The 24,426-nt window shown below is 38.6% G+C and overlaps 2 protein-coding genes and 1 pseudogene across 13 annotated transcripts in view; 1 reads left to right on the top strand and 2 right to left on the bottom strand.

Annotated features, from left to right (window-relative positions):
- The window catches only part of SLC35A1 (solute carrier family 35 member A1), a 28,435-nt gene extending 21,599 nt beyond the window's left edge, over positions 1-6,836 (top strand). For 2 of the 4 annotated variants that reach the window (XM_032651859.1, XM_032651861.1), the window contains 4 exons: positions 411-477; positions 2,742-2,918; positions 3,374-3,508; positions 5,439-6,836. In XM_032651859.1, coding sequence (XP_032507750.1) covers positions 411-477; positions 2,742-2,918; positions 3,374-3,508; positions 5,439-5,566 — 507 coding nt within the window. In that variant the 3' untranslated portion in view covers positions 5,567-6,836. Of the gene's footprint in view, positions 1-410; positions 478-2,741; positions 2,919-3,373 lie in introns of all 4 variants that reach the window. The other 2 variants (XM_032651858.1, XM_032651862.1) reach the window with 2 other exon arrangements.
- The window catches only part of RARS2 (arginyl-tRNA synthetase 2, mitochondrial), a 90,878-nt gene continuing 66,942 nt past the window's right edge, over positions 491-24,426 (bottom strand). For 4 of the 9 annotated variants that reach the window (XM_032651849.1, XM_032651854.1, XM_032651856.1 and 1 more), the window contains 10 exons: positions 20,910-21,005; positions 17,152-17,212; positions 15,542-15,618; positions 14,917-15,041; positions 14,265-14,332; positions 14,071-14,180; positions 13,524-13,619; positions 12,516-12,590; positions 11,082-11,145; positions 10,347-10,604 (listed from right to left, as the gene is read on the bottom strand). In XM_032651849.1, the coding sequence (XP_032507740.1) occupies positions 10,518-10,604; positions 11,082-11,145; positions 12,516-12,590; positions 13,524-13,619; positions 14,071-14,180; positions 14,265-14,332; positions 14,917-15,041; positions 15,542-15,618; positions 17,152-17,212; positions 20,910-21,005 (859 nt within the window). In that variant the 3' untranslated portion in view covers positions 10,347-10,517. Of the gene's footprint in view, positions 1,388-2,724; positions 2,859-4,546; positions 7,073-7,109; positions 7,750-7,897; positions 10,605-11,081; positions 11,146-12,515; positions 12,591-13,523; positions 13,620-14,070; positions 14,181-14,264; positions 14,333-14,916; positions 15,042-15,541; positions 15,619-17,151; positions 17,213-20,909; positions 21,006-24,426 lie in introns of those variants that run through there. The other 5 variants (XR_004352610.1, XM_032651848.1, XM_032651853.1 and 2 more) reach the window with 5 other exon arrangements.
- Positions 22,349-24,412, bottom strand: LOC116763751 (annotated as a pseudogene).

The raw sequence follows: 24,426 nt of genomic DNA, 5'->3' as shown, positions 1-24,426 counted from the left end.
TGTCATTACTCCATCCTGTAGGTGATAGGGAATAAATTAAACAAGTCAAACTGCTACCATTTCCATGCTTGATCCTATAAGAGCTTGAGTTGTGGTGGCAGAAGTTAAAATAAAGAGGCGGGCTGACTGCACAGTTCTGTGCTTGGGTACCCATTGTTATTAGGAAGTAGGCACACATATCAAGCGTTTACTCTGGCTATAATTTGAGGGATAGGTTTTTAACTTAAGTACTTTGGTTTATCTCTGGGATGGCCTTTTGTTTGGTCCTGTCTTATTCTATAGAATAGCCATGTCTGATATGGCACATACTTTCAGCAGAACTATAAACAGATTTTTGTATTCGTTTGTTCTCTTGGATGAATTCTATTTACTAGTCACTAAAAATGACTTCTAAAACATTACTATTGCAGGTGGAACAGAATCCATTATTAGGGTTTGGTGCTATAGCTGTTGCTGTATTGTGCTCAGGATTTGCAGGTAAGTCATAAAAGTATTTTATTCTGTTGTCAAATTTTTAAAAAAACATCAGACTTTAAATAGGGATTGATTTTATCTTGCTTTATCAAACTCAACTTTATTCCTATTAAAGCTTATCTTCTTACTTAATAGCTATATAGTTTTATGTCAGCTGTTTTTCCAGTAAGCATGTGGTAGTGTTTAACACAGTTTAGACCTCAGTCCTTATTCATCTTTGCAGTTATCTAAGAATGTATTTCTGTCATCCTTGAATATCCCCGGTCCAGCCAAGATCCCCCAAATAAATTAAAAAATGGAGGAAGTTAGCCATCAGAAAGCTCAAGTACCTCTTTCTATTTTCCTGGCACTGGCACTATCCTCAGGTTCGATTCTGCTGCTTTAGGTTGTTAGTTACTAGCTCAGTATCTGTATTTCCCTGGTAACCTCAAGTTCTTCCTCTGCTTCAACAGATTAGGAATTATGGAGTAGGGAGGAAAGGGGGGTGATCACTAAGAAAACCTAATACCCAGAAGTAACAGCCAAAAGGGGAGGGAAGAATCAAAATCACTAACATCAAATAAATGTGGAAGTCTGGACTCATATATGTAGCGACAGGCTATCCTTCACTGAATCAAGAAGAGAAAGTATGAATGTTAAATGCAATGAAAGAAATGTCTTAGAAATGGTTCCAACAGAGAAGAAACTGAAAGTAAAGAGTATATTAGTTATAGCCATACATCTTTATTATTTATCTTTATTTTGCTATATCAAGAGTTAGTACTGGGCTTCCCTGGTGGCTCAGTGGTTGAGAGTTCGCCTGCCGATGCGGGGGACACGGGTTCGTGCCCCGGTCCGGGAAGATCCCACATGCCGCGGAGCGGCTGGGCCTGTGAGCCATGGCCGCTGAGCCTGCGCGTCCGGAGCCTGTGCTCTGCAACAGGAGAGACCACAACAGTGAGAGGCCCGCGTACCGCAAAAAAAAAAAAAAAAAAAAGTTAGTACTCTATTTTTGACTAAGGAAGTATTTTTCACCTCTGTATCTAGTCATTTGATAAGAGGGGAAAATCTAAATTTAGGAATATACTTAATGATAGCATCATGCTAAACTTTTATTCTTAGGAAACAACAAATTAGAAACAAAAACTGGGTTACCCCCCAAATAATATACTACTTGATTTTTAGCACTGTTTTGAACAGTAAAATGTTTGTGTCCAACAGTCTATTTACCATAAGGTCTCAATACAGTTGAGGAAATGGTACGTGGTTTAATATCCCTCTATGCTTGGAGTAACTGAGAACTGAATAGTTAAATGGTTTCCCAATAGTTAAATGGTTTTCCCAGATAGGAAAATCAAAAATAGAAATAGGAATAGCTATTATATGTTTGTTCCCATTCTCTGGCTCTTTCCAACATAGGTTCATCAAAAACAATCTTGGTTTTCATTTGAATTTTTAGTTGATTAGTACTTTAGTGGCAATTCCTAAGCCTCTAATTAACAGTGTTTATAACAAAAATCTTTAATGTCTTTGCTAAACATGCATTCATTTTCAGTATAAAACTTACAGCTGTGCTATGTGATTTTTGTGGGTGGGGTGGGGACACATGTGCGCTTTTGGAGCACCTAAAAAAGTGTCGGATCCTCACCCCCAGAAAAATGCACATAGACACAAAACATTATCTAGTTAGGGAGTTCACAGTCCTTCTGACATTGTGGGTGAACTTGGTCTGTAGACCCCTGCTTTAAAGGAAAATGGCTTCACTGAGCAAGTTCTATTTAAATTTTATTTTGGTTGTGTAACTCTCAGAAAAAATCCTAAGTGGTGATTATATAGGTTATTTTGCAAAGTTGGGAGTATTCATACTAGGCAGATATTATAGGGGTATGTTTAAGATAATTGACTCTAATAGTATATAGTGTTCCAGCTGACCAAAGCAAGCCTTTTAGTGGCATTAAGTGAGCTTTTGTGATCTATCTCACTGCTATAATAAAGGCGGAAACTATTAATAGTAATATAAGGGTCTCCTGTTAAATGTGGGTTTTTAGAAAGCTCCCTCTTGGTTATTAATTCTATATGCTCTGTAAAAATACAAATTGGTAATGTTCGGTATGCCGTGCGTCACAACCAACATAATATAAATCTGCATTTAATTAATGTAAAATGTATGTTCCACAAATCATATACTTTTAGAATAATAACCCAAAAATATGATAATATAAAGACAAAGACATTTTAGATTAATTTCTAATACCTATTTCATATTTGCATGCTTAATTTTCTTTCAGGAGTGTATTTTGAAAAAGTTTTAAAGAGTTCAGACACTTCCCTTTGGGTGAGAAACATTCAAATGTATCTATCAGGGATTGTTGTGACATTAGTTGGCGTCTACTTCTCAGATGGAGCTGAAATTAAAGAAAAAGGATTTTTCTATGGTTACACATATTATGTCTGGCTTGTCATCTGTAAGTATCCAGGAATTAAAGGTTCTGGGTAGATCTCCCCCCCACCCTTTTTCCTCAAGTTAGATGTCCATTTTAAGCCTTTATAGCATTTTGAAATTGTTCCTTTGATACTGTGAATACCAGTTTGAAGATGTAATTTTGGTTTTATTGACTTACTTTTGTGGCAAAGCTATCCCAAAGCAATTTTGCCTTCACAATCAAACGTATCTAATGTATTAGCAATAAATGTGTACAGTTTAGCAGTAGACTACATAGCCCTTTGGGCATCTGAAAAACAATGTTGTTTTGTAGGAACTATGACTCCTAGTACAAAATCTCTCAGATGGCTGCTTCTAAGGAAAATAGTATTTTCCTAGGTAAATTAGTATGGCATCTCTGGGGGTGAAAACTGCCTCACCATCATAGAATGTTTCATTTATTTGAGTGTTAAGACTTTCTTTCTTTCTGTATGTGAGTTCTTGCTAGTGTTGGAGGCCTCTACACTTCTGTTGTGGTCAAGTACACAGACAACATCATGAAAGGCTTTTCTGCAGCAGCAGCCATTGTCCTTTCTACCATTGCTTCAGTGATGCTGTTTGGATTACAGATAAGTATGTCTTAGTTTGTACTGTAAGTAAGTTTTTAACATGGAAGAGCTTCTCACTTCCTTGGTTCATTTCATCTTTCATTAAATATGGCAGTTGCTTGTAGAGTTTACAGAAATTCCTAGTTTTGTTACAATTTATCCTACAGGCACAGCGGTTCATAGTTGTGTGGAATGTGTGTCCACAGTACTTAGGTTGTTTAAATGGTTCTAGAGCTGAAAGTGAGTGGGCTGAAAGTGAGCGGGCTACTCAGTAGAAAGAGTGTTTCTGCAGACAAAGTCTCCCTCGTTAATTTCCGCAGTGGAATTAGAGTAAACTTGGCTTTTTATTCTGAGGTAAGAACAGAAAACTTCTTTCATTTCCTCCTTAGTTTGTACCTTCCTGTTTTAGACTTGGATATAAACTGGTTTTGAAACTACAATCCAAATCTAAATTTTCTCTTTAATAAAGCTATTTGTTTCATTTAATATGTAATTAATACAAAATTCATTACTATAGCTGGCATTCTAGGACCGCCTTTATGCTGGTCCTTCTAATATAATTTTCCCTAGCCATATCCACCATTAGTTGGCTTCTGAATTATTTAAGCAGTGATATTGACTTAACATTTCCTGGTGTTTTTATGGTGTGATAATTTTCTTTACTGATCAGTTATACCATAAACTAATACATGAGAAAAATCTGTCAAATATCAACATTAAGTAAAAGAAACAGATCTGGCCTATATTTACAATTGACTTGTTACAAATGCAAATAGAAGAATACCAACCTTGTAGAAATCTTAGAAAAAAATTTGATAGTTTGGTTCAAATCTTGCTTGTACCATTTATTAGTTGTAAAACCTTGGGGAAGTTACTTAACCCACGTCTCAGTTTCTTTGTTTGTAAAATGGGAATGATAATAACATCTATCTTGTAGGGTTGTTTTAGGCAAAGTGCTTAGAACAGTGCCTGGCACATAGTAGGTAGGTATTCTGTATAAAGCCAACTACTTACCATTTCAGTAACAGATATTTCTAGGCCCTCCTTCTGATGTTTTTCTTACCTGATTTGTGTGAACTTTCACTTGTAGTTCTGATCCATCCTTATGCTCAACAAATCCTATGCCTGTGCTCCTAAAGAATATTTGGAAACAGTATAAATGCTTTTTGGTCAGTGTCCTTAGAATGTCTTAGCAATCTTAAGTTTCCTATTTAGATTTAATTTACCCTCTTCCCCTTTTTGGAAGGCAAAGCTAGTCTTTTCTAGTTAGGGATGAACTAAAAGTCATAGCTCGATGTTGTTTCTCTGCATGACATTTTTAAAGCTATTAAGACTGTGCCATTGTACTCCACATAGAATATTGTTTAGTTTTGACATAAGGATTTATTTATATGATGCCTATTTGTCAAGTTAGGGCAAGTTGTAATTCAGTTGTGTCCAGATTTTCAGGATTACGATAAAAAAAAGATGTTAGCAGAAAATGGAATTTTACTCATTAAATCACCACCTCATCTCCTATTCAGAAATCTTCAATGGTTTGAATCATTGGTCACCTAACTCAACTGCCTTTTTACTCTACTAAGCTTAACTTTCACAGGTTTCTAGTTATCATGGAAAATCCTTATTCCACTGCGTTTTCTTTCAGTCAGCATATAGGGATGTTAGTATGTTCTTTGTCAGTGGTCCAGGACAGTTATACTTGTGTTCTTGAAAAGTATGTAGTCAGTGATTGTCACTCCCTTGATTTCACTACTTTTTCTGGTGAGTGGGGTGGGGGTGGAGCTAGAATTGATGACCTTTCTAAACCTTACCATCATCATATAGGACACAAATTTATTTTCCATGTAATCTGATGGTGTAAACCCACAATTGAAAGTCTTCAAAATTTTAAATTAATCATTGTTACATAGTTTTAAGAACACAAATACAGATTCCTTTTTTTTTTTTCTTTTCAGCACTCACCTTTGCTCTGGGTACTCTTCTTGTATGTGTTTCTATATATCTCTATGGATTACCCAGACAAGACACTACATCCATCCAACAAGGAGAACCAACTTCAAAAGAGAGAGTCAGTGGTGTGTGATTTTAGCCTCAAAAGAAATTCCTACTAAGACTAAACCATTTGCATTAAACTAGAGCCTTAAGTCAATCCCAGAAGGTAGCTTAAAAAAAACAATCAAAAACTGTGTCGCATAAGCATTAAGAAGAAAGCTATGTGAGTGTATTGCTACAGAGATTTAATGTGGCCTGTTTGGAATCAACCTGTTTTGTTTTAGAGTGAAGGATTTTTATTATTGTATATATAGTGTACATATAAAGTATGGAGATGATGTGGTATTAAAAAAAATCATGCAAGGCTACAATATTTAATTAACAAGGTTTGGGATTATGTTAAGGGTTAAAGTGCCAAAGCCATTTCTGTACTAACTGTTCTCTTGTGCAGGTACCAGGGGAGAAGGGTGACCCGTCCTTATTCTCCAGTGCATGTACAGTATTTGGTCCCAGCAGCAGTAAAGACCTAGCTCTTTTCTTACAAAAGAGAGGCAAAAACAAGACAGGCTAGTTCAGAAACAAACTGAATATATAACTTCTCAAACTGAATCTATTTCATAACTCAGACAATGATTTCCGGGTGGTGACTGAGTACTCCTCTAAAGTGCTGTATTTGTGCCATTCATTGTCTGGATTCACATTTCTTTGCTCTTAGATGATATACTTTTCTTCAAAAAATATTTCTAATGTCACTTTTGTACTTTTTTTTATGAAGTATGTTTAACTGTTGAGCTCAATAATTTGTGAAATTTCAGTGTATTTTTAAAAAAATTTCTATAATGTTATGGGAAAATTCAGCAATAAACTTAATTTATTTATATGAAACCTGTTTGATCACTATTTGTATTGTAGATATGACCATTAAGATAATGCAAAAACAGACTTCCCCGGTGGCTCAGTGGTTAAGAATCTGCCTGCCAATGCAGGGGACACGGGTTTGAGCCCTGGTCCGGGAAGATCCCACATGCCGTGAAGCAACTAAGCCAATGCACCACAACTGCTGAGCCTGTGTGCCACAACTACTGAAGCCTGTGTCCCTAGAGCCTGTGCTCCGCAATAAGAGAAGCCACCACAATGAGAAGCCTGTGCACTGCAACTAGAGAAAGCCCGCATACAGCAATGAAGACCCAACACAGCCAAAAATAAAATAAATAAATTAAAAAAAAGAATGCAGAAACATAAACACAAGCCCAAAACATTAAATTTTTTACTTTCTGTATGTTGGAATTTTATCTAGGCTCTTTGGTTGCAAAAAATGGCTATAAACCTCCTCCACCTAGCCTTAAAAAAAAAAAAAAGAATTTATAAGGACTGCAGTAAAGGCTGTATGGCTCTAGGTTGTAGGAATTAATGAACAGCCTTTTCAGAGAGCTGCTTTCAGAAAGACTTGGCTTTAACCATCACTGTCCCTTGTGTCATTTTACTCAAGATTCAAATATAAGGAAGGGACTTACCTGGTGGTCCAGTGGTAGGGACTTACCTGGTGGTCCAGTGGTAAGACTCCACGCTCACAATGCAAGGGGCCCAGGTTCGATCCCTGGTTGGGGAAATAGATCCTGCATGCATGCTGCAACTATGGGTTCGCATGTCTCAACTAAAGATCCCACACACAGCAACTAAGGCCCGGCGCAGCCAAAATAAATATTAAAAACAAACAACCCCCCCCCCCCCCCCAAAAAAAAAAAAACACCAAATACTAAGCAACCTACCACAGATCTGGGAAGGGGAATGTTTGTTCAAAGAAGGGAGGGAGATACTGGATGTGTAAAAAATGTCCCAACTTTTTATTCCATGGCAGATTTGTGCTAAGGAAATACTGATGATACTTTAAGTAGAAAATAAACAATCTGGAAGATAATTCACTTAAAATTGGAGTCTTTTCTAGGATTAAGAAGGTATACCATACTTGCCAATATAGAACTATGCTCATTCAACTAAAGAAGCTTTAATTCATGCTAACTTGCTTCTCTATGCATAAAATTAGATTGTCATTGGTATTCAGAAGATTTCTAGTAGCAATAGTTAGAATAAATTAGATCGGAATGGAAATTCTCAGATGAGGATAGCTGTAACCATCAAACAGATCACATCCTACTCGTTTCCTAAGCAGGTCACACAAAATATACTTACCAATATGCAGATACATGAAACTGAGAAACTCCATTTCAAATGTGGTTCAATGGACTAATTTTTACAAAGATCCTAATTCGATATCTGTAAAAGTAATTCCTTGTTATTCAAATGTGTTCAATGCCCCAGTTCACATAGTCTGGTACGGCCATGAAAAGTATGAGACCTGTTCTCTGGGAGTAGCTGTCAGCTGTATTGACAAAAAAGCTCAATTTTGTTCTCCCGAAATTTATTAAGAACAGTCATAATTCTAAGAAAATTGAGATTTTTCTTCATCAATTTTAAAACATGGAAACAGATAATCTCAGTTACAAGAAGAGTTTCTGGATGAATGGCACTGTAAGATGTCAAGGCAGAGGAGATCGGATGGCAGAGTAGGAGGAAGTGGAACTCACCTCCCCCCATGAACACATCAAAAATATATCTACATGTGGTGAAAAGATGCTCATCATTGCTAATTATTGGAGAAATGCAAATCAAAACTACAATTAGGTACCACCTCACACCAGAACAGCCATCATCAAAAAGTCTACAAATAACCAGTGCTGGAGAGGGTGTGGAGAAAAGGGAACCCTCTTACACTGTTGGTGGGAATGTAAATTGGTGCAGCCACTATGGAGAACAGTATGGAGGTTCCTCAAAAAACTAAAAATAGAATTGCCATATGATCCAGCAATCCCACTACTGGGCATATACCCTGAGAAGACCATAATTCAAAAGATATGTTCACCCCTATGTTCACAGCAGCACTATTCATAATAGCCAAGACATGGAAACAGCCTAAATGTCCATCGACAGATGAATGGATTAAGATGTGGAATAAATAAACAATGGACTATTACTCAGCCATTAAAAAAAAAATGAAATAATGCCATTTGCAGCAACATGGATGGACCTAGAGATTATCATTCTAAGTAAGTCAGAAAGAAAAAGACAAATACCTTATGATACCTCTTATATGTGGAATCTAAAATATGACACAGATGAACATATCTATGAAACAGAAACAGACTCATACATAGAGAATAGAGTTGTGGTTGCCAAGGTAGGGAAGGAATGGGAGTCTGGGATTAGTAGACGCAAACTATTATACATAGGATGGATAAACAACAAGGTCCTACTGTATAACACAGGGAACTATATTCAATATCCTGTGATAAACCATAAGTGGAAAAGAATATGAAAAAGAATATATACAACCAAATCACTGTACAGCAGAAATTAACACAACATTGTAAATCAGCTACACTTCAATAAAAAATTTTTAAAAAGTAAAAAAAAAAAAAATCCTATCTATCTATCTGTCTACATGTGGAACAGTCTCACTGAAAACTAACTCGAAACTGGCAGAAAGACTCCTGTATAGCCAAGGCTGTAAGAAAGATCCACACAGAATCGGGTAGGAAGGGAAGAGAAGTGAGCAGGTTGGGACCTGTGCCCCAGGGAGAGGACTCAGAAAAAGGGAGATCACACGGGTGGAGATCCTCCCTGGAAGTGAGCACTTCAAGCCACATATTGGGCACCCCAGCCCTGGGTCTGGCACAGGGAAGGCAGCCCCCTGGCTGGTCAGAGGGCTGGTGGGACAGGAGGGCTGTGGGAAGCCTGGACACTGCTCACGAGGAGTGTGCACGTTTGCGCACAGACACAGTAGGGGACTTTAACTCCCACTGTTGGAGGGAATGTAAATGGGTGCAGCCACTTTGGAAAACAGTATGGAGGCTCCTCAAAAAGCTAAAAATAGAACTACCATATGACCCAGCAATTCCACTCCTGGGTATATATCTGAAGAAAACAAAAACACTAATTCAAAAAGATACATGCATCCCAATGTTCATAGCAGCACTGTTTACAATAGCAAAAATATGGAAGTAACCTGTCCATCGACAGAAGATGTGGTGTATATACATGAATATTAGCCATAAAAAGAATGAAATTTTGCCATTCCCAACAACGTGGATGGGCCTAGAGATTATGCTTAGTGAAATAAGTCAGAGAAAGACAAATACTCCGTTATCCCTTATATGTGGAATCTAAGAAATAAACAAATGAATATAACAAAACAGAAAGACTGACAGCTGTAGAGAACAAACTAGTGGTTACCAGTGGGGAGAGGGAAGGAGGGAGGAGCAAGGTAGGGGTAGGGGCTTAAGAGATACAAACTACTGTGTATAAAATAAGGAAGAAAGATGTATTGCACAGCACAGGAAAATAGAGCCATTGTTTTGTAATAACTTTAAATGGAGTTTAATTTATAAAAATATTGAATCACAATGTTGTACACCTGAAACTAACGTAATACTGTAAATCAACTATACTTCAATTAAAAAAGAAAAACAAAAAGCCCTCAAGCCAGAGTTTAAACTCTAATCCTTTGTCTCCGGTAGACCACAATGACTTTAAAAAGATTTAACGGGCTTCCCTGGGGGCGCAGTGGTTGACAGTCCGCCTATCGATGCAGGGGACATGGGTTCATGCACCGGTCTGGGAAGATCCCACATGCCGCAGTGGCTGGGCCCGTGAGCCATGGCCGCTGAGCCTGCGCGTCTGGAGCCTGTGCTCCGCAATGGGAGAGGCCACAACAGTGAGAGGCCCGTGTACCGCAAAAAAATAAATAAAAGATTTAACTTAGTTTAACAAAAGTCCATTTAGTACTTATTGACCATGAGGAAACTCAGATGATTTTTTTAAAAGATAAAGATTTAATAAGTTGATAAATCACTTAATAAAATATGGACAATAAAATATAGATTCTGACATAGAATAATAGTTTCAGTTCTATTCTAAATAGCAAGGCATGTAAGAATAGATAACTAGAATTCATTTAGTATTTTAAAAGCAATTTTAATTAGAAATTACATCCTACATACAGGTGTTATTCCAAGAAGTGTCATTCCGTTGGCTAGGACTGAGCGGACAGCTCTGAAAAGATGAAGTCTGGCCTACAAAATAAATTCAAGAATGATTCAAGGTCAATTCAGTAACAGGCTAACTGTGAGTGAATAGATAAAATTCCTGTTAGAAGTAATTCTAACTTTCTTCTAATTTAATGTACAACAGTACCTCCAAGTGCCCTAGGGTTTCCTGTAGGCAAAAGGAAGACAAATTCCTAGGATTTGTTATAGTAAGACTGGTACCCAAGGGCCGTGGAGTGGGAGTAACAGTAACACCATAAAGTACAGCTTCAAATAAGGGGAGCTAATCACCCTGTCACTTGATGTAGGAAAAGGTGTTTCATGATCCAGTATGTTGGAAAGTAACAATGATTGTTACAGCCCAATTCTAATTTTTACCTTGATTGTGTAAGTACACTTCTGTAGGTGAACAACAGGATGCTATTTTAGAAACACTGACAAGACTGACTCAGTAATAAGTCTGAGGATCCTAGAGATTACACAGCAAAACTCAACATAACATACCCCGGCCACTTCAGGAGGACTGTTTTTTATGTGTAGTGTTTTGTGTGCCACCGCTGCAAGATGACTGAAACAGGAAGAGAATAATCATGATTAGGACCAGCTAATTTCCTGTGTAACATATAAGCTTGATATCTAATCTTACTCCCTCAACTTAGAGAAATCAAAGCCGAGAGCCACTAAAGGATATTTCCAAAGTTGGGAAGTTGAGGCTGAATTCACTGCTTTTCAATAACTGGCAAAGTGAAACACACTAAACTCCGGTTTTAGATTTTTGGTCCTGTTCCTACTAATACCAGGTGGTATTATGATTAGTTTCATTGTTCTTAAGATTTTGATTTCATTGTTAGTTTTACAAGTATAGGGGATTCTTTTCTAATAATTAGATGCCTTATTTAGGCATCCCTCAAGATGAAATGTATAACACGGTCTGGCCTGTCTCCTTCTGTACTGGGAGGAGGTGGGGTAAGACTAGTTATCAATCCACTCTGCATACAGTGGCCACTCTTCTTTAAAATATTTTTTCTGTTTAGGTTATGGCAGCAAGAACAGTGCCAGAGAAATGATGCTTATGACATTTGTTTCAATGATTAAGTGACATTTAATAAGACTTTCTGGCTTCTTCATCTCTATATGTCTAAGTGGAAATTAAAGGAAAAAAAATCTATGAGTCTGGGGAAGAAAGGTAAAAACCATATTCAAGGAAGAAGTCCCAATAAACCTTTGATTTCAGTAAATCTTGAGTAAAAGCAAATACTTCCTTTCTTAAATAGCTTTATGAGAAGATACAACTGTTGCTATAAAACTCAACCTCTATTCAAACTTTCTAAAACAGCCACCGTGAAATTTCTATCCAAGTGTCATCTACTCGCTTTCCAATTCATTCTCTACCCTCCATCAGACTGACTTTTCTATGCCTCTGCTTAAAACCTTTTCATGGACCCCACTGCCCTGAAAATAAGTCAGAACGCCTTAGTACAGAACACAGTTGTTCTCCCAGAAGTGCTTTAAATGGATCATGTTCTTGTTCAACTCTGGGCTTTTCCCTCCTTCTCTGCCACCTTGCTTCTCCTGACTGACATCTACTCCTCTCCTCTGAGAAGCCCTCTCTGAACCCTCAAGGCTGGGCTAAGTGCCCTAACATTGCCCCTCATGTCCAATCTATCCTAACACGTGCTGTACTGTGACCACCCATGATGTACCTATCGGTTCCCGTTCACTAGACTCCAGTGACCAGACCTTCAATCACTGCATGAATGAATGAATGAATGAACATTAACTGCTAATTTGCAAAGATGAAGCAAGAATTCCTGTAACTTAAAGCATAAAATTTTTTAGGCCAATGGATTTGTCTATAGGAGACCTTTAGATGAAAGAAAGGTCCTTTGTCATATCAAATGTCTTTTAATACCCCAAAATAGCAAGTTTATAACATACCTTAGAGTTAGAAGGTAACTGACAATATGCCTGGGTTGAAGGTCTTGGGCTGACCTATAAAGCACCTCATCGAACCTAAAAGAAAGATGACAGGAGTGGTTGGCAGGGGAAGGCTGGGCTTATATTATACTAAGCTAAGATCTATGGTATAAGGTTGACTTGATATCATTAATGGTAGAAGATATATGAAAAAAGACCTTGTGTAAATTTGAAGGTAAAGGCACATCTTTCTTTCTTACAAGTTCCTTGATGGCAGGTACTTTCTAAATCACTTTGAGATCCCATAGGCCTAGCCCAAAGCAAGGACTCAAATCATGGCTGTTAAATGTACAAAGCCTCTAGCCATGCTTAGGAACATAATCTAGCAAACAAGAGTCTACTCACTGCCAAGAAAACCAGGTTGGCTTATTTTTCCTCACAAATTAGCCAGATGTTAGTAAACTCACCCCTCATCCCAAGAAAGAACCACTGACCACTGTGTGGCAATCAGAGACATAGGCCTTGTTGTTAACCCTCCATATCCCTTCCAGATATTCCTCAGTCTCTCCTGACAAGTCTGGCTTCACCGATAATGCTCATGAGAGCTCAGAAGTATGATCTCTTGCCCAGTGTATTTGAAGCTGAACTGAAACCAAGAGGCAAATGAAGGGCTTATGGTCTCAGGGATGGTGCACAAAGGCAGGGATTTTCCTTCACTTATCACAGAGGGTGAGAAGATGATCGTTTCTATACTAAAAGGTTATGCTTTTACCAGGCTTTATGTTCGCACACCATGACCTAAAGGATGTTAGACAGCTGGGCTAATTCAATGGTGATAATATTTTTTAAGCCCAAGGATTAGCCGTGAGCATGCCCTCTGTCTGCTCCCAAAGGGCAGCAATCACTTTTTGGTCACACCTTTGGAAAAGCGCTGTCTAGAGTCACTGGCCTGTTGATTCCAGTGGTCAGCAAACTACAACAGTTATTTCACGGAGCAGAAGCAGACTTGATAATGTTAGGAAACTGTACCTGAGAAGATGCTGGAGAATGGAAACAGACTGTGGCTCTTGTAAGCAAGCAGTGTTGAAATCATTTAGATAACCACATCCAAAAGTCTCTTCCAAACTGTTATCACAAGTTTAAACAACAAAGGATTAAACAAGTCATCCTAGGACTCAGTTGCAAATGATGAACATCACCTCATAACTCACAGTCTTGCTTTCCTTAATACAGTCCTAGACTCGGAAGCTACCATCATTTGACCTGATGCCTCAGTTTTTCCTACATCTGTTTCTTCATCTGAAAACGGAGTATACTCTTTGGCAGGGTTATTCTGAGTACTAAATAACGTAATATATATAAAAGCATTTCGTTTCATATGTGTGCAATACATAAATGTTTAAAAAACCCCACAGGACCCAAACATAATAAGAGGTCCACTGTACTTCAACTAGTTTTGAATGTGAGATGTCGGAGAAGCCCAGAAAACAGGGCCTTTGGTCTCGGAATCACTCCATCCAGACCCCACCCTGGGAAGGACAGAGCGGCCCAGTGTTTCCCTGCAGACCCTTCTCACCTGTGGAGGCGGGCGTGTGTGTACTGCAGGAAGACCCCCGTGTCCCCGCGACTCTGGAAAACACGATCCCAGCTGAACTGATAGTCAGATAACAGGAAACCTCTGAAGTCCTAAAATGACAGAGGAAATTTTCAGCGCTGGGATTTGTCCCAGTACCAAATAAAAGGCTCTCCCGGGAAGCAGTCTTCACAGACCTGAATGATGAGGGCTGCGAGCCCCACCCTCTCTGCTGTCTCCTGGGGGTTCTCCAGCTCTCTGGTGGCTGAAATAGACAACCTTGCATGAAACTGTACAGAATCCGGGACTAAAGTGGAGATAAAACCTAACAAAACCATATGCTGACAGCATCAAGAATAAACAGGTGTACAGCAGGCAATTAACTGTCCTAATGTGGGCTGATTTAACTTTGATAATGATGTTTTCAAGCCTTTGTTACAAGGGAAGAAACACGAATTTATTTTTCTTACAAATATCCCTTGGAAGACATTAGATAGAGCTGGTACTTATTTTTCCAAAGGTGAAGGTTAAACAAAGCCATAAGGACTTGGGACTTGCTTCTGATTATGGAACACAGGAACTTTGCACAAGCACTCCAACCGTGGAGTGACAATGCTGAAGCTGCCCAGGAAAAGAGGCTCAGGGTGTATCAATTCCCATTACTAAACTGAATAACAGCCCAGCATCAAGTCTAGAAATTCTGGCACCTCGAATTAGCAAAGCTATTTGTGCCAAGGTTTATGAAAGTTCAATGGAGGGATGGTCATAATAAATCACACTGCACAGAAGTCCAGCAAAACATAAAAGTGCACGTAAGTTATGTCTGTAACAACAAAAAAATGAATTCACTCTTAACAGAAGCCATGTTCTGTAGCATCCTCAATCGAATCTCATTTAGAACATCTTCCAGAAAAGTAACATCTCCTCTTCGAGTCTTCATTCCCTGCACTACCCCAAAGGGCACGTGCTGGCACCTGAAATGGAGAAGGCACTTAGTTCACTGAAAACTGAAAAGGAGCTGGTGATCAAAGAATATAACAATATGCTTATAGAGAATGTCTTAACTTTAACTCTCATAGAGAGGTTTTAAAAAATTTATAAATTGAAATATACTGTGACGTATGCCACAGAAGATGTTAAACACACAGCTTCATTTCATAATCACTAGCATATGATTAAATTACTAATTGCCTTTATGGAAAAAAAGGAGATGGGAATTAAGAATTTTGAAAATCAAGCCACTGAGAGATGTCCAATAAAACCATTTATTAAATGTTTATAAGCTAGAAATTAATATAACCAGGACAAAAATTAGCACAAAGAACAAATCTGTTTTTTCACACTAACATCTTGAAACAAAGAAGTGAATTTTGAATGAAAATCTTTAACAATCTGCTACATTTTTGGACATGGCTGACCTAGCAAAACTTTAATCTTGAGCAGGCAATTAAGAACCATGCAGACAGTACGGTACCTTTCTGCCCAGTCATATCCCATGATCTGCAGCATTTGGAACACTTGCTGAAAATGCTTTTTTTGCCCTTTATCTGTCTTGAGAAAAAAATTTATTTAAAATAAAAGAACACTGATAAGTTAATCTACAATAGGTTGGACATAAATCAAATTAAAATATTTGAGTTTTGACAGACTAGAGTCACTGTCAGTGGATATGTTTTAAATAAGTACACAAAGCAGATGCCACCAGAAGAAGGTCTAAGGTGAGTCCTCTAAAAGAGAAGGAAGTAAGAGCTGCAGCACTCCACTGAGCCAGGAGGGAACATGAAATTTAACCTTGTGAGTTTTCTATCTAAATTCCTCCTCTCTCAGCTGTTATGACCTTTAGCTCCAGGAAGGCAAAACTAAGCTCTAAAAATATATTTAATAGCAACTTTTTTTTTCCTTCGGGGAAAGGGAGGTTGCACACAGAAAGGAAGGGGAGACTAGAATATTACTCAGCATAAAAGGAACAAACTACTGACACATGCAATAGTTTGGGTGGATCTCAAGGGCATTCATTATGCTAAGTGAAAACAGCCAACCTCAAAATGTTACCTAATGTGGGACTTCCCTGGTGGCGCAGTGGTTAAGAATCCGCCTGCCAATGCAGGGGACACGGGTTCGAACCCTGATCCGGGAAGATCCCACATGCTGCGGAGCAACTAAGCCCGTGCACCACAACTACTGAGCCTGTGCTCTAGAGCCTGCAAGTCACAACTACTGAGCCCATGTGCTACAACTACTGAAGCCCGTGCACCTAGAGCCCATGCTCTGCAATGAGAGAAGCCACTGCAATGAGAAGCCTGTGCACTACAACGAAGAGTAGCCCCCACTCGCTGCAACTAGAGAAAGCCCGCACGCAGCAACAAAAACCCAACACTGCCAAAAAAAAAAAAAAAGTTACCTAATGTAGTTCCATTTATATAACATTCTCAAAGTGACAAAATGGTATGATGGAGAACAGAGCACTGGTTGCCAGTGGTTAGGGTTGGAGGAACGCGTGATTATTAAGTGGTTGCCATAAGAGAGGTTTTGTGATGGAACAGTTTTGTATTCTGAATGTGGTGATGGTTACATGAATCTACACGTGATAAAATTTCATACCCCCCTCCACCATGCCCATACACAAGCATGTGTAAAAATTGGTGAAATTTAACTAAGGTCTCTACCAATGTTAGTTTCCTGGTATAGACAAAGTACCATGGTTATATAAGATATTATCTTTGGAGAAGACTGAAGGCTACATGGAAACTCTACCATTCTGAAACTTCTGTGAGTCCTAAAATATTTAAAATAGAAAGTTATTTTAAAGAAATGTATTATAGTGACATGTACATATTTGTTACACATAACCATTCATTTGGGTAATTTTTGTTTTTTTACTATGAAGCAATGTGAACTTTTTAATTTTTAAGTTTTTTTTTTAAACATAGTGTTTGCCATCATACATACACTTAACATTGAATCCTTTCTATAGTTTGAGAAAATTATTTTTGCCTAGTTTTTCAACAAGGCATTCAATATCTATCTTTGCAGTTTTCATGAAGTAGGGATCATAACCTTTTGTTCTTTACTGTGATTACTTACCACATAAATCATTTTATCAAAATTATACTTGTCCATTCGATCTATAGCAGCTGCAAGATCTCTGAAAAAAATGGCCATAGATTAAGAGTTACTAAGCAGATCTGGGTAATAATTTGTTTTACCTATTTAATAGTAATGAGGCTTTTCTCATTAAGAACTACTGTTATTCCAAGCCTCGGGTATAGTACCCATGCTTATATAATCCCAGTACCATACTTTGATACAAAATAGTAATAACAAAAACAGCTTTGGGAAAAGAATTATGAAAGTGCTGTGAAAAGATAAAAAATAAATAAAAGCTCTGGGACAAGTAGTAATAATAACTAAATAGCTCTAGGCAAGGTGTTTGTAGGTAAATGTTTTATGATTTGTTAATTAAGCCTCTACTGGAAAGAATTACTTTCCTGTCACTTTTCTGCAATATACTTTCTTAAAGAACATATTTAAAACATAGGTGATACAGTATCTTCTAGCTACTCTTCCAACGTCTTGTATCATTCGAAAGCAATACTTTCTAAAGCATTTAAAAAGATCATAAATTCCTTTGACAAAAATTCCACTTACCTCTTATCTCTGGTTAAGGACAAAATACCCAGTTTGCACACAGTACAAAATATTTAAAAACAAACCATAAACTATAAAATTTTAAGTGAAAAATTTTAGGTGAAAATTATTTAAATATTGAATTTTAAAATCAGAGCTAATTAACTTGTGGGGAATATGTTAATAACTATGTAATATCTTTGTATGGTGACATATCATAACTAGACTCACCATGGTGATCATTTTGAATATACAGAAATACCAAATCACTATGTTGTGTAACAGGAACTAACGTAGTGTTGTAGGTCAATTATAATTCAAAACCAAATAAACTCATAGAAAAAGAGATAGGATTTGTAGAATTTCAGAGGCAAGGGACAGAGAGAGGGAGAATTGGATGAAGGTGGTCAAAAGGTACAAACTCCCAGTTATAAGATAAATAAGTACTAGGGATGTAAAGTACAAAATGATAAATAGAATTAACACTGCTGTATGTTACATATGAAAGTTAATGTTAAGAGAGTAAACCCTAAGAGTTCTCATCACAAGAAAAATTTTTTTCTATTTCTTTAGTTTTGTTATCTATATGAAACGATGGATGTTCACTAAACTTATTGTGATAATCATTTCGTGATGTATGTAAGTCAAATCATTATACACCTTACACAGTGCTGTATGCCAATTATATCTCAATAAAACTGCAAGAAAAAAAATTAAAGCTATTTTTGCTTAACAATACATGACACTGGGAGGATTTTGAGGATTTTTAAAGTTCCTAGATCTTTTGAAATCTTGGGGATCATCAAAATGTCATTGGTACCTACTTCAGGATCCAGATATAACAGAGCAAGCGCCCCTGCATTGTAAGCGTGGAGTCTTAACCCCTGGACCGCCAGGGAAGTCCCCAGAGCATGCGTTCTGAATGGAGGCAAAATCTGTCTCGTGAGGGACAAAAAAATCTTACTCTATTTATGTATAAAGCACATATATGCATACAATACATACAGATACATCTGTGGTGTTAAAATTTCATGAGGATGGGCAAGTATAAAAAAATATGGCTAAAAAGGCTCCTGAGAAGGGTTATAATTAAAAAAAAGGTTGTAAAACACTGATATAGATTATCCCCAAAACGAAGTCACAAATATACACCCAATTATATTTTTTGATTTGAGCCAAGCACAAAACAAAGAAAAACTTTTTGATCCAAAGGAAAAGAGATGAATATAAGAAAAAGTTCTAGGTTGAGTTTGTAGAACCTGAATTTGAAAGCCAGAGAGGGCTTCCCTGGTGGTACAGTGGTTAAGGATCCACCTGCCAATGCAGGGGATACAGATTCGAGCCCTGGCCCAGGAAGATCCCACATGCCTTGGAGCACCTGAGCCCGTGCCCCACATTACTGAGCCTGGCTCTAGAGCCTGTGAGCCACAACTACTGAGCTCGTGTGCCACAACTACTGAACCCTGCGTGCCTCGAGCCCGTGCTCCGCAACAAGAGAAGCCACCGCAATGAGAAGCCCACACGCCACAACGAAGAGTAGTGCCGGCTCGCTGCAACTAGAGAAAGCCCGCGCACAGCAATGAAGACACAACACAGCCCAAAATAAACATTAAAAAAAAGAAGCCAGAAGAAATGCCAGGTCATTTAGTTCAGGTCTCTCTTTTCACAAAGTAGGGAACCATGGCCCAGAGAGGTTAAGTGATGGTCATGGTCTCAGAACAAAAATGCAGGTCTCCAGCCTCACCCTGTGCTCGTCAGTATCCTCCTGCATTCTTCTTTGTCTGTTATAACAACTCCCTTAATTTACAACCACACACATAGCTGTATTCTATAAGGAACCCATTGAAAGGACAGAAACAAGTACAGTTAGAGCAAGGTGAAAAATCAAACATTTCAACAAGTGGCACAAAGATGATTCTCCCAAAGAAAAAAGGGAAAGTATAGGTATTAAGGAAAATAAACAGAAAAATCTGGACCTAATGATAGCCCCTCAAAAGATAGCAGATAAGGATAGTTATAGAGTCTTTACGACATGGAGCCTCTATTCTGAGCAGACACATTTCTTTCTTTTTTTAAATTTGAGTATAGTTGACTTACAATATTGTGTTAGTTTCAGTGATTCAGTATTTTTGCAGATTATATTCCACTACAGTTTATTAAAAGATTATGAATTTAATTCCCTATTGCTTACATGAGTAAACACATTTCTTATAACCACTACTCAAAGGTTTATTTAATCTGTCCAGCAATAATTAGCTGGCACAAAAAAAATTTTCTACTGTATATTTTTTTGTATCTAGAAAAAGAAATGTACCTCTTAGATATACAGGGTCTTCTCATTTCCTAACTCCAATTGTATGGAATTGATAAAAAGAAATGCCAAAAAGTAACAGAAAATAAGAATGATTTTTCTAAGGGACAGTAAGAGAGGCAGATGGTTGTTTAAAGTTGTTTGGAAAAAAATGATGGTAGTTAACAACAACAAGAAAATATCATTAACTATGCTAGAAAAGTGGTTTGTGATCCAACATAAAATTCTAGCCCGGGAGACACTAGAACCTTTTGCTAGCAGTGCTTGAGTATGGCCGTGTTTGCCTGTGTGGCTTTTTTATGGTCCTGTCTTCTCCTTCCTATTAGCTTTGTCCCAGAAATAAGTGTGCTTGATAAACCCAGTTCTTACTGATTAACAGAGGCTGCTCCTTTCCACAGGGGTTGGTCATGGAGACAAATGAAAAAATATAAGCGGCATGGCCTACTTCTCGCTCGGTCTATTTTACCACAGTCTGAATGAGGACTGGTACTTATATGCACATAAGATGATCTTGACCGAGTGAGGATACCACTGAGCCAACATGAGCACCGTTTAGTATACATTTTCTGTCAATATGCAATTATAAAATATTTATAGTTGGCTAGGAGGTACTTCAATTTTATAGTTTGTAGAACAATGTATTCACCTGTGGAAATCCTAGGATGTTTAACTAACTGTAATCAGTTTTTCAGTTTCTTTTCCGATGATATTAAACCTTTCCAGAAACTATAAATGGCCATAAACAGAAATCCAATAAAAATATTTTGAGTGATGAGAACAAAAGATTTTAGAAATCAGGATTTGGTAACAGTTTTGAGAATAAAATGATTGTCTTAGCATTAATCCTAGAACAAAGAATGTGAAGTCATGCATCCTAATGATGAGGTTCACACAAGACACAAACCTGGTTGCATAGAGAGACGTCCCATCACTTCGCATTACAGTACAAATCGAGGAGGGGTCACCACTTCCTGACAGATCCACTACAGCTGTGCCTTTTCTAGAAATGCAAAAAGGTAACTCTGAAACAACATAATGAATTAAAACCGTTAATAGTATAATATCTATAGTATTATCTTTGGCAAACCAGAGCTATTTTTATTACTTAAGTAGCAATAAGTGGTGTAACCAACAATGAAGAATAAGAAGGAATCTGACCTTGAATCAATCTATTAAGAGTAGGTATTTTGTAATTAATATTTACTTATCATTTTAAATTCTGTACTCTGGATGAAGTACTTAAAGTCTTTAACGTAACTAGTTGAAAAATGAGATTTCAACTTCAGTTTAACCACAAAACATCATGTTCTTCGAATCCAAGTTACTGTAACACTCAATATTGGGCTAATTTTTAACATGCAAGAAAGTACCCTTGAGTAATAAAACCACAGAATTTTGTTACTGTCTTTCCTGCCCGATCAAAAATTAGAATCTGTATATGGTGACCTAAAAATTGTCCTTAAGGACATTACTGAGGATGTCGTGAGCCACATTCTCCATGTCTTTCTTATAAGGATGACGAGCTCTTTGTTACTATGAAAAATGGCACTTTTTTAAAAATTAATTTTTATTGGAATATGGCTGCTTTACAATGTTGTTAGCCTCCACTGCACAAAAGAATGAATCAGCCATACACATGCAGATATCCCCTCCCTTTTGGACTTCCCTCCCATTTAGGTTACCACAGTGCATTAGGTAGGAGCTCCCTGTGCTATACAGTACGTTCCCATCAGTTGTCTACTTTATACATAGCATCAATAATGTATATGTGTCAATCTCAGTCCCCCAATTCCTCCCTCCCCACCTCTTCCCACCTTGGTATCCATACATTTGTTCTCTATGTCTGTGTCTCTATTTATACTTTGCAAATAAGATCATCTATACCATTTTTCTAGATTCCACATATATACATTATTATACGATATTTGCTTTTCTCTTTCTGACTTACTTCACTCTGTATGACACTCCCTAGGTCTGTCCACATCTCTACAAATGACCCCATTTCATTCCTTTTTATGGCTGAGTAATATTCCATTGTATATATGTACCATGTCTTCTTTATCCATTACTCTGTCTATGGACACTTAGGTTGCTTCCATGTCCTGGCTACTGTAAATAGTGCTGCTATGAACATTGGGGTGCATGTGTTTTTTTTGAATTATAGTTTTGTCTGGGTATATGCCCAGTAGTGGGATTGCTGGATCATATGGTAGCTCTATTTTTAGTTTTTTAAGGAACCTCCATACTGTTTTCCATAGTGGCTGTATCAACTTACATTCCCACCAAGAGTTTATGAGGGTTCCCCTTTCTCCACACCCTCTCCAACATTTATTGTTTGTAGATTGTTTGATGATGGTCATTCTGACCAGTGTCAGGTGATATGTCGTTGTACTTTCGATTTGCATTTCTCTAATAATTAGTGATGCTGAGAATCTTTTCATGTGTTTGCTGGCCATCTGGAAAAATGGCACTTCTAAGCAACTGGTTTGCTTCTGTGTTACACATGGCTGGGCTCCTACGAATGGTGCCATTTCTGTTTGGCTGACAGGAAGCTCAAAGCTAAATTAGAAATCTACCTTAAGCAAAGAAGCAGAATTCCAGTGTGTGTTACATGACATACTAATATCATCCCTGACGTCCTATTATTTTTTCTGCCCTGCTTCTTGATTTCCTCATTTTACTCTTTCAAAAGCTTGGGGTTGTAGTATACCTTTTTTTTTTTAACAATTATTTAAGACCTTTATTAACAGGTGCTTGCAGTTTGTTGACTTTTTGAAAAAATCAAGTTGTAAACTTCTATTATAAATTAAAAATGAGGTTCTTAAAAATCTCAACTCGACCAGATATGAAACAATGTAAAATCCTTTAAAGGTATATTGAGAAAATCCAGTTTTTTTTTTTTAAAAACACGTTTGTCATTACCAAAAAGGGACGTCTTTAGGTAAAAATAATAAAAACCCGATGCTGCATAGATAATGCAGATAGCTCTAGTTATCTGGTCAACAGGCAAAAAGCAAGCACTTAAGGTCTTCATCTCCAATCTTTTATTCATTTCTTATTGCTGGAATTTCATATTCATTTCTTCTTGTTGCACGACTGAACCGGATGATGGTAGAGATGGTAAGCCGGCATTTACTCAGCCCCGCCCTGCTCAGCCTCAGGAAAGGACGCATTCTCAGTTGGTGGATCGGCTGCTTGTGTCTCTTCGCCATCTTTGGTTTAGGGTTTTCTGGGCGTCTGCGTCTGTAACTGAAGTTGCGGTGGTACCGACACTGAGGGGGCTGCCGACCTTGGGTCTCATATCTCCTTGATTTCCCTTATCTTCTTCACTGCCGTCCTCTCTGCTATGTCTTTGGCGAGGAGGGCCCCTGCAGAACGGTGGTCTATAACCCCGATACATATTCTGTCTCACTGGTCTATCTTGTTCTCCTGCACCCTGGTTGTCAGCACCCTCCATCACCTCTCCCCGCACAGGAGGGTGGAACGCTGTGGTTGACGCCCATAGGGTCTCCGCACGCAGTAAGGTGGGCGCCGGTAGGGCCGCTGCTGTCGGGCCTGGCCTTCGGGGGCACTCTCGGATCCCTCCGTCTTTTCCCCTCTCTCGCTGTCCCGGTAATTCTGCTGGAGGTTGCATGGAGGCCCCCTGTGACGCGGAGAGCGCCTATGATGGTTATGGGCTGGTGCACGTGTACCACCTTGCGCTGGACCCCTCAGGGCCTGCAACGTCTGCTGCCCGCACCCTGTTCTCCTTCAGCGATATGGAGCCCCGCAGTCTCTCCGTCTCCTACGCCGCGAAGGCACTTCCCGGGTTCTTCTTTACGGCAGTCCGGTGTACACCTTCATCCTCCTTGGTGTCGTTCCTGTTGCTGAAGCCATATCCGTTTCTTACACCGAACCATTTTATGTTCCCAGAACCTTCGCTGCGATGACCTTCTTGTCCCCGGCGGCAGGTGCCGCCGATGCGAGGCTGCCGGGGCTGCCGCCTCCTGCGCCGCAGCCCGTCATGCCGGGCTCGGTGTCGGCAGCGCTGAGGGCGGCTTCTGGGTCTCGGCCTCGCTGCTCACGGCTGCGGCTCCTCCCGGGCTGTGATGGCAACCAGGCCGGCGGCGGCGGTGAGGCTGCTCAGGGCTCTCTGGGGGCCGCTCTCCGCTCCCGCTACCCATCGAACCCAGTATACCTGTTTTTTTAAATTGCTTTAAATCCTTTTGGAACAGGATGGAATCTTTTTAAAAAGGCAGGGTTGAGTACAAAGCGTTCTATTTCCCTTTTCCAGTTATACCATTATCAGCTGGTGTGATCTTAGGCAGGCCACTTATACTTTCTGTGCTTGTTTCCTCATATGTAACAAGATAATATTCTTTCTCCCAAGCTTACCAGGATTTTGCTATGGCAGCAAGAGACAGCATGTGGGAAAGTACTCT

Source organism: Phocoena sinus, chromosome 12 (assembly GCF_008692025.1).
Source record: "Phocoena sinus isolate mPhoSin1 chromosome 12, mPhoSin1.pri, whole genome shotgun sequence".
Taxonomy (NCBI): domain Eukaryota; kingdom Metazoa; phylum Chordata; class Mammalia; order Artiodactyla; family Phocoenidae; genus Phocoena; species Phocoena sinus.
The sequence above is the reverse complement of the archived record's forward strand: the minus strand, read 5'-3'. Positions and strand labels throughout refer to the sequence as shown.